Source organism: Nothoprocta perdicaria, unplaced genomic scaffold (genome assembly GCF_003342845.1).
Source record: "Nothoprocta perdicaria isolate Ctin4 unplaced genomic scaffold, notPer1 scaffold_207, whole genome shotgun sequence".
Taxonomy (NCBI): Eukaryota; Metazoa; Chordata; class Aves; order Tinamiformes; family Tinamidae; genus Nothoprocta; species Nothoprocta perdicaria.
This window is the reverse complement of record NW_020455283.1, coordinates 1,063,948-1,076,090: the sequence shown is the minus strand read 5'-3', so window position 1 is coordinate 1,076,090 and position 12,143 is coordinate 1,063,948. Positions and strand designations below refer to the sequence as shown.

Sequence of the window (12,143 nt, the reverse complement as noted above, 5' to 3'; positions counted from 1 at the left end):
TGAAAAAGAATGAAAGCAGATTATTATGTCCAGGTATACTATCAATAAATGACCTGCTTCTGAAACACTGCATTAATTTTCATTGAACATGGAGAATTCATTGTCACTGGTGTCATTGCAACAAAACCTTAATGGAATTTTTTAAAGGATTTGACACATTGATAATGAGAAAATCCACAAGCATAGTGATAGAAATAATGACAATTTCTACTGTGTGTGTATAAACTGTCGTGTATAAACTGTCCGCCAGCTAGTTGATGTTGAAAAGCAATTCCCTGTGTGCAATATCTTTATATCTTTATTTTTCCTATCTTATGAAGGAGTATTTCTTCTGATTCAGTGTGGGGGAAAATCCTTTATATCTTAGTCTTCCTTACACCTATTACACAAGGTCAAGAAACAAAAGTCCGCTTTCAAAATCATCCTAATTTTAGGAAGAAAATACACTTTAAATCACTGCTTGATAGAAGGTTTTGAGTTCTTACTTGACATTTCTCTCAGTTGATAAGAGAATGCATATCTGATTTGGGGAGCTTTGTGACATGCCTGCAATTAGGTTGAAAAAAGTTGAACCAATATTAAAAGTTTGCAGAATTTGAGACTATTTTTGATTAAGAAGTTAAATCAAGGGAATATAAGAAAATTTCAAAAGCTGACTTTGTTTTTTAAAATATATAAATTTTAAATGGTTAGAAGTAAAACATCTAAATGCTGATTTTATTGTGAGATATATCTCATGAATTAAAAAAGTACAAGTTGTTAATTTGTTGTATACTTATATAGCATTATCTTAACATCTAAATAGTTGTCAGTGGCTTGTAGCAGTGCTTTTATTCTTTGCTGTTTTGTTCTTCTTTCTCCTTGCATCTGCCCCTGGCGAAACAAAAAATTTTTATTAAGATGCATGACCAGATACCAACTACCTTGAGTTTAGTGGAAGTAGTATTTACAAAGTGGAAATGTAGAAATATACATTTAAAATGTTACATGAAGGGTCTTTTTCATGTTAGCTTAGTTTAAAAGTAGTTGAGGCTTAGGATTTCACTTGGTTTAGATGACTGTGTAATGATATTTCATATTCATTAGCCTTATAAACACCAGTTGATATGTACATCACTTAGAAGTACTGCTACTTGACATACTTCTTGCTGTCCATCCTCTTTTTCTGCCACCAAGGCTTTGAAGGAAATATTTACTTGGCAGAACACTCTCTCATTTTATTTTTTTTACTATTATTATTGTCCTTTTTATTTCTATTTTAAATCAAGGCCATGTTGAAGTGAAAGAAGAAGCAGTTTCCAGTTGCTAGCTTGTTCTCAGTCTGTCTCCTTAGTGCTAATTTCAGAGAGCTTCTTACTTTTTAAACATTGTTCTGACTTGGAGGTGGAATCAAAAGACAGGAGTTAGTGGGCTGAGTCATTCCGTGTCTGAGGGAGAGAAAAACATCTGGTAGGTCCCAGCTATCCCTGAGCATGTTGTCTGCACAGAGCTTGTTTTCCAATGTGCCGTGAATTAGCGATTTTTTTGGAATTGGAAAAAGCCAATTTCCCTACATAAATGTATTGAATCGAATAACTGAACAATTCACATGACTTGCAAAGGCTGATTTGCAATTGCAAAAGCCAGCAACAGTGCAAGTGTGCTGTCATGCTGCCTGTACTATGAACTTGAACTAAGGTAATTGTTTTGCTTTTTACAAGTGAATTTACTAAAGGTGCACTTTTTTACAAATTCAAACTAAACTGTTTAAATATGGGGTCAAATTTTAGATTGAGGATATCCTTCTTAAGATCACTATTCAGTATCTAATATTGTAGATAAATACCTATGTCAGGAACAGTCTGCCAGAAGATTTGTATCACGCTTTCTCTTTACACACAGCACAAAAAATAATAGGCTCTCTCCCTCTTTGTTTTTTTTTTAAATAGGAAAGTGTACATGAGAAACACATAATGGCATCAGTAAACACCAGCAGCCCTTTGCAAGGTAGTTTAATAGCAAGAACATAAAACCATTCTGACTACATTTAAATTATGTTCAAATTATTGTAAAACCGATTGCAGTGCAAATGCAAATCAACTACATTTTCCTAAATAAACTACAAAATTGATATTTTTCAGGAAAAAAAAATGCCTACTTTCTGCAGTATTAGGTATTGTATTTGAAATGAAGAATAGAGGAATGGGTATTTCAGCTGTAAAATACAACTAAGAAGTAATTTCTTATTAAAATAACTACTTTCTTGCCTTAGTGATGATGGTTAATGATAGAAAATGAATTGTGCTGCAGCTTTTAGTTGTTCCTTTGTCTGTGTTCCACGCTGCTCTGTGCTGAGAGGTGGGAGCTGCTGTGAGGTGTTTACTAGTTGTGTGCATTTTTAAGCATTAACTACCTTCACACCCTTCAGTTTTATGAAAACACAATGTTCTGTGTACTTTCAATTGCCACATGGGAATTATAGAAGTTCAAATGTGTGTCCTTCACTAAAAGGTCAGTATTCATGCCTTAAAAAAAAGAGCTATATGGCTTGGTAAGAGCCTGGTCAAAAAGTCAGTAAAGTAAAGGGAACTAGCTTGACATAATATGTTTTCAGTGTGAATTCTAATTAGTTATTTTAACCCTTAGTTACAGCCAACAGGGGGGTTAATACAGATTTTTTCTGAGCTCTAAATTGCTAATTCAAGTTAAGTATTACAAAATACTCAGACATGCCAGGTCAAGAGAGTCAGACATTTACACACCCAACAGCAACACAAGCAAGCAGTAATGCTCCCCTCTGCAACCAAATTTGAAAGTCAGAGCTGTGTTATATTCCCCGTAAATGCAAATTTGCTACACGGAATGTTTTCTTGGCAGGTCATATGCTGCATCATGTGAAGATAGGGTTAAAGGTAAAACAGTGCGTCCATCAAATCCCCTCCATCGCAATGGAAGCGACGATTCAGCCAATCACTCGCACGGTGCTCCGCGTTCGCCTCAGCATCACTCCCGACTTCACGTGGAATGATCAGGTAAATAAATAAATAAAATAAATAAATAAATAAGAAGAGATGTGGAGAAAGGAAGGGAAACATTCACCTGCCTGCCGCAATAAAAATGGTGATTGCCGGGAGAGCTTTGATGTTAGGATGAGATTAAACAATTTGTATAATAGGAAGGGCATGATCTTTAAAAACTTTGCAAAATAAACTAGCCAAACTCATATTTTTATTCCCGGCATTGTGCTCCTTAGAACATGCTGAACAAGTGCTGACACTGAGTAACAGGAGTCAGACACATGGATTTCAGGACTGTGTGCCCAGAGAGGAGAAGCAAAAAGAGGGATGTGCAGGTGGCCGGCATTCTGAGTGAATGACAAACTCAGAAAATGTCCCTTTAAAACATAGTTCATGTATGTCAGGTTCTGCTGCTCTTTATGACTTTAAAAATATATAATCACAAGATAGGTGCCTTTTTGCGCTAGCTTATATGAACAGAGAACCTGAGAGATGTTAGGAGTTATGTGCATCCTTGGTTTATAGTGCAGCTTAAAGAAAAGGAGTTGAACTAGCCGAGAAATTAGTTACGCCCCTACCTGCCCACTGAGAATCTGTTTAATTAGAAAATCTTTAAGACAGATCTAAATTAAATACGAATGTCCACATGGGGGCATTGTATTGTTGCTGGTATTTCTCCTGCAACTTTGTATAGCAAGGCAAAGGTACCCAAAAGGCAAGTGTATTTGTCCTTTTCTTCCCTTAGGAGATGAGAGAAATTATAATTTTGAAAAATCACTATTAAGTTTCTGTTCTTTTATTAAAAATTAAGTTATGAGTCCCTTAGACTCATTTGCTTTCATTTAGATATTTAGAATACTTTCCTAAAGGAGTTTTCCTTCACTTTGGAAGCTTCACCAGGATTGTGAATGAGAGTTTAAAGATCCAAATATAGCTTTTAGATAGCTTTTGTTTGCCACATGGATTTATTAACAAAAAAAAAAAATGTATTCCTAATTCAGTTTAACTGCTGCCATATTTATATGCAGTATTTCAGAATGCTAACAGGCATTTTAAGGATTTAAGCAAATCTTTATCGCTCAATCTTCTCTGCATTTACTTATGCAGCTTCCACATTTCTAATTAAATTATATCTTAATAATATGTTTTCTAAATCCTTTCTTAGATTTTTTTACAAGATCTGTCTTCTGCTAGATTTTCCAACTTAAAAAGTGCTCTGCTCAGTATTCTGCTCTGATAATTGAATTATGAACATCTAAACATTCGGCAGAAAATGTATTTTTGTCCAAGCTTTGCTGTGACCCCTCCTTACAGTATTTCTTAATGGCCACTTTGGAAACATTATGAACATGTTTTTCAGTTCAACATAAAAAGTTGCTCTGGTGTGAGTGTCTATATTAGTATTCATCAGAACCTGCAAAGCTTCTGAACGTTTTGATAGCTTTTTATTTTTGTCAGTTTGAACTTGATGTTTCTTAGTAAAATAAAACTTCTATTACAGTAAATAGCCCAAATGATTTAAAAATGGAATAGTCATTAAACATGGATAATTGTCTTTTAAATTCAGTCACCAAAACTCTGAAATGCTCCTCCATCATCACACAGTAGTCTCCCAGGCCACTCAGAAGACTATAGAAACTTACAGGTATAGCTGTAATTGGCAGGAAAGCTGTCTGGCAGAAGTTCCCATTCAGAAATGAGAAGACTCAAAATCAGAACCAGATATTAATAGAAGAATATTATTAAGAATATTATTAGGAATATTAAAAATCAAAATACCAAACCAAACTGAAACACCTAGCTTGTCTGCATTTCTACTGCATGAAACAAAAATGAACCAGAATTGATAGCTAGATTATTTAGGGCTGTTCCTTTACCTGGATACTTATTGCTGGGACAGTCACCTCACAGTTTTGCACTTGCCTTTGCTAGAAAAAGACAAGAAAATATGTTTTGGAAAAGGTGCAGTATGACACCTTATCTATCTTTAATGGCTGCAGTTTTCAATGCTGGGAACCCTTAAGTTTAGTAAAAGTGTGTAAGCCAGATCCCAACTGTAAATTCTTATTATATGGTTAGAACAACGAGGCTATTAATATACCCGAACAGGGCAAGTAAATCTTATTGCAGTGCACAGGAATGCAGCTAGTATTAATTAGCCATCCATCAAGTCCTTTATCAAGCATGCAGTTTTAGGGCGCTGGTTGCCCAAAACACAGGTAGGTGTCAGTCCTTACAAGCTCCCAGGGTTCTTGGGCATCGTTCCTGTCGAGCAGAGCTGAGTTGCTTATTCACTCACAGCTCTTTTTTCCCCATGCAGCTTTGTCACTGACCGCTCCAAAGCAAACATGCCATGGCAGTTCATAATAAAAATTCTGAGTTTTGAACTTCCTCTACTGTTCTAATTCTTTTCCTCACTCTTAAAAAGTCTCCTATGCTCAGATGAGGTAATGGTCCCACTAGGATATTCCAAAACATCATCTGCAGTGAACTATGTCTTTCTGCAGTCTTACTGCCTGTCATGTCTTTAGTTCTCACTGAAGTTGTTAATGAAGTACAAACGTATTGCAAGTGAACGGCAGTGAGTTGTTTCTCTGCATCTGCTTATCTACTGTGCAGTCATGTTAAATAGAACAGAAAAAAAAATATCTTAGCTCTACAATGCCTTTCTTTGCCTCAGAAAGGTGGTGCAGAGTGTTTTTACAGCATATGCTAAACACTGACTTGTGCTGAAAACAGTGGACTGGTACTAGATTCCCGTAGTGTTAAAATTGCCTTTATGAGTAACAGTGCACTTTGTGTTTTCTTCATGTTAACCAAGGTTAGGAATAATTCCAACGTTTTTTCACTTTCCTGCTTCTTTTCTGCCTTCTCTCAATCTGTAAAAACCTCAGAAATTCAACCTCATTCAATAATACGACTTCCATACTGCTTTGCTATACACTTTTCTCTTTTTTTCTTTCATAATTTCAAGTATGCTGGTACAGGTATCATTCACTCTTTTTTCAGGCTTGAGCGTCCTGTGTAGCCCTGCTTTGTGGCTGCCATTGCAAAATAATTCATTACCAAGATTACAGATACGCAAGATAAAAAAGCAAATTAAAGTGTAAGCTGGAGCACGGTGCTGCCAGATGGGGAAGGAAGCATCCAGAGCCAGCCCCCACACTATGTTCTCACTTCAACCTGGACCAGTGAATAGATCACACTATAACATTTTGAATCCACCAGCTGTATCTTCTTGGAGGAGGGGGAGAAAGACAAGAGGAGAGAGGAGTGTCAGGATTCAGGATCCATTTTTTTTTAAGTAACTGCAACTGTATTTGTCTGAGAAATGACCACTGAACAGCAGCAGCAATCCTCCTCTCCACAGGACCCAGAGACACAAGTGCAAGGAGGAAAGAGAAAGAATTGTTTTTCAGAAGTCTGGAAGAAACCCTAGGAGTTCAGTCTATCAGTTATATTTATATCATGCCCATGTATATTATATATACTTTAACATAATCTTTTATTAGACTCTTCTAATTAGAAATGTTATCTGGCTCATCTCCAGTTTCTTTTCTTTTTTTCTTTTTTTAGTATTCTTTTGAAACAGTAGAGCACAGAGAAATATTTTCCAATATCCCTGGCAAATCTTGAGAATCTACAACATAGTTATCTTTTCTTCTCTTAAAGGTACATGGCACTGTTGGAGAGCCCTGGTGGATATGGGTAGAAGATCCTACTAATGATCACATTTATCATTCAGAGTACTTCATCATTCAGAAAAAACAGGTAACAGATTTTATTCAGAATATCACAGTAAGGCAAAAATAATGAGATGGGGGTTTGTAATGTCGAGCATTTGCACCTAATGAGATTTTCAAATCAATAGCACCCCCTTTCATTTTCAGGTGTTTATAATGAGCTTGGGCTTCCACAAAAAATGTTTCTAATCTCGGATGTTGCATTCTTTCTTCCTTGGTGGGACAGTTATTTTCAGATGAAAAAGGAAAGTGAAAGAGACCTTGTAATGTTTTTATCTATTAAAAAAAAAAAAAAAAAGGATGAAGAGGAGCTTTGTGCTTATCTTTTGAAGTCCATGGAATCAAAGTCCCTTCTCAATGCAGAATGTTTTATACAGACAAGTGAATGTTCTGCACGTGAAGTTGCATACACACGTCACTGCTTTGTGTTTGTAATGCATATGAAAGTAAGGCAAACTGTGCTATTTTAGTTATTGGTTCCTCTGCCCTGTAGTTATTCTCTGCACGATTTTTATACTAGGTCATTACTAAAGAAGCTCAACTGCTCGTGTTCACCATTCCAATTTTTGAACCTCTGCCTTCTCAATACTACATTCGCGCCGTGTCCGATAGATGGCTGGGAGCAGAGGCTGTCTGTATCATCAATTTTCAGCACTTGATTCTCCCAGAGAGACATCCACCACACACAGGTAATTTCAGATCTCATCATTTCATTTCAATGCTTCTTGTACATACAGATTTCCTTCATGCTAATGCAATAAATCTCTAACTCTTAATTATAGAAAGGTGCATGGATATTCACTTTGTCACATGTTTGTATTATTGACATTATTACTTTACCAACTCTAAAACTCTCTGAATGGTTTACTACTTTGAAATCCTGATTAAAAAGCAGCTTATTTTGTCTCTGCAGTACCAACTTTTTGATTACTCCAGGTTCAGTATAAACCTTGAAGCCATCATATAAAATTAGTCAAATCTGTATGCTTTGTGTTATCTCAGTATCTGTATTTTTTCTACATTGGTTCAAAATTAAGGTAGACTGGATCCTTGAATTCTAAGTGGTATTCTACAAAGACAAAGCATAAGCCATTAAAAATATGAAAATATAAAACATATACTTTTCTCAAAAATTAAAACGAATTAATCATGGCAAAGCACTGTTACCATACATCTAATTTCAACTCAGGAATGCTGATCAAGTCGTGGTATCTCCCCTCCCTTTCCTATTTTTTTTTTAGCATTGGGCACAGAAGCGTATTTGTTTCCTTTAATTCTTTTTCTGGCTACATAAATTGCTTTATACGTTCATTGTGCCTGATGTCATTGTAGAATCTTTCCTCTGTAATCACATTTGGCTCATCTAGCAGTCTGCAAAGTGAGTTCATTCAGAAATAGGCAGCTCTCGTGCGGTGTTGTCCTTTGGCATGCATAAATTCACATGTGTTTGTGAAGTGTTTAGCTATTGTTATACTGTACCTACACTGTCTGGAAAAGCATGTGTAACCTTTTTATCTAATTGACTGATCACTGACTACTATTCAGAAGAAACAGAAAGATATTTACACATCACCAGTTATGGAACCTCTAGGATTTATGGTAATTGATTTCAATTCCCATCTGGTTCCCACTCAACAATGAAGTACATAGAGGCCCTGCTAGGCAAAAAACCTTCTTTCTCCTCAACAGAGCCCAAGGAATCATAGTTTTAGTGGGAATGTTAAAATAGCCATAAGGTATTGGTGAAAAGCATGTGAAGAATATCAGACATCGTTGCCTCGGTAGATTTTATGACTCCCATATCATACCTTAATGTGAAGCACCCTGAAAGCCAATGAGACCTCCATCCACAAAAAGGAAAAGAAAAAGAAGAAAAAAAAACTTCAAAGAAAGCATCTGCATAGCAGAATCACTGCAGTCTCCTTAATTTGGTAGGATTCCAAATCCAATCTGGTTATATATATCATCTTCCAAATTCCACAATCTCTAATTGTTTGGATAGCAGATGCCCTGAAGATATACGAAGAATTGTATATTGAAGGGCTGTTTGTTCATTGAGACTGTAGCTTTAAGTACATTTTTAAAGAAGTGGAAGTCAAAGTTAGTTGTGCCCTCTGATTTGTATTACTTCATTGACCTAGAAAGCCCAGAGGATCCTTCTTAAATAGAATTTTTTTCTCATATCTGAAGTATGCAGACTACGTTATCCTGTGGGTCCACCTTCAGTTAGCATAAGAATTTGTGTATAGATATAATCTAGTACAGTGAGTTTAGGACTTACTGCAACTGGTTAAGAAAAGAAACAGCTTTAAGAAAAAGGTTAACTTATGCAAATAATTGGTTTCAAGGCTCTCAGAATAGTAACAGGAAATACTTTAGCGTTTTGTTATTCCTCATCATAATTAACAAGGGCTGAAATGAGGGCTTTATGTCATACAGGACTTAAGTAAAGCAATTTTCCACTTGCTAAAGCATTCGTTAGTATCTTTAGCTTCAAAATAATTTTTTGGGGGTGATGGCATGTACTGTCATGAATTCACGATTATTTTGTGTTTTTAGAGCTCCTCGATCTTCAGCCATTGCCTATCACAGCCTTGGGACATCGAGAATATGAAGTCCTGTACAAGTTCACACACTTCAACCCTATCCAAACCCAGATATTTCATACACTTTATCACACAGACTGTAATGTACTTCTTGGAGCACCTACAGGTTCTGGAAAGACCGTTGCAGCTGAATTAGCCATTTTTAGAGTTTTTAACAAGTATCCCACATCAAAGGTTTGTAAAATAACTTTTGTAAAAATTTTTAAATATGTAAAAAAAAAATATTTGTAAAATAAATTTTAAAATAAATTTGGTAATAGTAGTCAGTATAAGTGTCTTTTTAAGCAGTCTGAAAATGTAAAAGGCCTATAGCAAATCGGATTTGACTTACATTTACACGTGCATGGTGCAGAATGGTACTGCATGATATACATTATGCTTTGATATCAACTTTATATGTCGATTAGTGTAAAACTGGAATTAAATATAAAAGCGTGCCATCTAGACATACTAGTTTTCCTTTCCTGTTATCTGCATTCCGTATTTTCTAAGAATTTTTGCTCTATTTGCTTAATTTTCATCTACTAGCAGTAGTCTTATTGCACAGCTGTTAGTGGCTGCCATACAAAGACATCCAACTCAATCCAACTCTTATAAAGGTATAACAAGACCAGCTGCAATCAATCATTACAAGACAATTCTCTATTCCTGCCAATCTTTATGTTTTCTTATAACAAGTTACCTAAAAACTGAGCAATTCATCACCTCTGTATTCAAAGTGAAAATATGTCTGTATATTGACTTAGCCATTTTGTCATCCAGGTAGCTTTAATATCTTTTGAAACAATAGTTGTATCTGACTGTGAGATTTAACCAGAGTAGCCTCTGAAATTAACAGAAATCATGTACATAAATCCTTTATCCGTCTTTGAAATGTTAGTATCTTCATTTAATATGTTAATCTATGTTGAGATGAACAAGACAGATACATTTTAGCTCATCTTTTAGAATTAGGCAGTTATTAAAGACATGCATGTATTCTTTTAAGTTTCAATAATGCGAGGAACCTGGCTGAACAATTTTAAAAGTGTATATGGATTCTTCATGTAATTTCTTCCTGCTCAGTGCACATCAAGCTTCAGAATATTTAATCATAAATGTGGAAATAAGTCCTGTTTCTGCATGTCAAGGGGATATATCCCCTCACAAAGTAGGCTGCTTTGAGGAAAATATTGTGACATTTTACTGAAGCTAATCAGCTTGTAAATTTAATTTGCAGTGTTTTAATAATTAAATTATATAACTAGAAATTAGGTAAGGTATTAGTTCCTAGAGCCTGTCATTATTTCTGTTCCAGAATGTGAGGTTTCCAGGTTTTATAGCATTTGTTTTTTAAAAAAAGGCCATATTTGATTTGAAATGGTTTGATAAGTACTTCTATTTCAATAAATTATGCTTTTTGTTTCTTAATTTATTTGCCTATTAATGGCACAGGGAATGGAGCAAAATTTAAAAATGTTAAGTCTATTTTAATTAGAATTCTGTTGTAGGTTAGTTAGTGAACTCATGCCTTAATCTTTTGCAGATAATGAGCTTGTTTAATTCTTACATGCCTAAAATAAAGCTATTTGTTTGTTGGTGCATTTTAATAAATGTAATAATTTCAACTTCTGTTTTTATGGGTTTTTTTTGGTTTTGTTTTTGTTTTTTTACAGGCTGTGTACATTGCACCTTTAAAAGCACTCGTTCGTGAGAGAATTGAGGACTGGAAAGTTAGGATTGAAGAAAAGCTCGGTAAAAAGTATGTTTCTTCTTGCCTAAGAAGAAAGTTTGAATAAAATCTATAAAATATAATCAAGTTTGAATAAAATCTGTAAAACACTTCTGACTATTTCAAAGTAGAATTGATTATATATTATCCTTAAAATTTCTAATAGTTAAAAAAAAAAAGTTCCCTCCCTATTTGTCATAGTGATAGAAAAAAACAACAAAAATGGCACATACGTTGATACCCAACTATTTTTATGCTCATAACATGGTAGCATGACATATATGAAAATTAGATTTCTCCCTGAAGTATCCTTGGACATTGAAATTGAATTCAAAATAAGCTTCCTGTTGAAACCTCGATTAAAGAATATCTCATTATAAGTTTCATGAACTGTATACTAGTATTCATGTATTAACCTTCATTTATAAATTAAAGGTATGTTTTTATTCCCTAGACACATGAATTCTTTAATGATCCATAAAAAGCTGGATAGTCTCTTATAAAATGTATATCAATCCAGTTGATACATTCTGAAATTATATTTCTTTTGAGCCAAAAATTACAGTCATAAAATGCATTAGTTGGGACCTTTTAATTTCTTATAGTTTTGTAGGTTAAAACTCAAAAAGTGCAATAGATTTCAGTGGAAGAAGGTGTTCTGTGTGCACCAAACTACAAGAGATTCCTACTATTATCATAGAGCTGCCATATTAATCAGCAATATCAGAGGGGAGAAAGTGTTATTAATGAGTTGTGAGGATTAATTAAATTATTATAAATTAATAATATATATAATTATATGATTACATTTTTTAAACTATATTATTTTTACATTAATAATTATTTTGAGATAGTTCCTGAAAATATTTCCTTTACAAAATTAACTCTATTACTTTCAGCTTGAATGTTGATGGATTGAAAATAAAAACGTTGTTTTATGGAATTTCCATTAGATACACTAGATACAAAATGTGTCCTAGAAATATCAACAATTCTATAACTTCAGCCTAAAATCATGGATGATCTTAAATACTACTTATAAAAATCAACAGCATAATAAGGCAAACAACTCAGGGGAAAAAAAAAC

The 12,143-nt window shown here is 34.4% G+C and overlaps 1 protein-coding gene across 1 annotated transcript in view; it reads left to right on the top strand.

Annotated features, from left to right (window-relative positions):
- Positions 1-12,143, top strand: part of ASCC3 (activating signal cointegrator 1 complex subunit 3) — a 241,478-nt gene that overhangs the window by 164,374 nt on the left and 64,961 nt on the right. Inside the window, exons 22-26 of the mRNA XM_026038316.1 lie at positions 2,857-3,011; positions 6,669-6,767; positions 7,260-7,428; positions 9,299-9,519; positions 11,001-11,086. Of these exons, the coding sequence (XP_025894101.1) occupies positions 2,857-3,011; positions 6,669-6,767; positions 7,260-7,428; positions 9,299-9,519; positions 11,001-11,086 (730 nt within the window). The remainder of the gene's footprint in view (positions 1-2,856; positions 3,012-6,668; positions 6,768-7,259; positions 7,429-9,298; positions 9,520-11,000; positions 11,087-12,143) is intronic.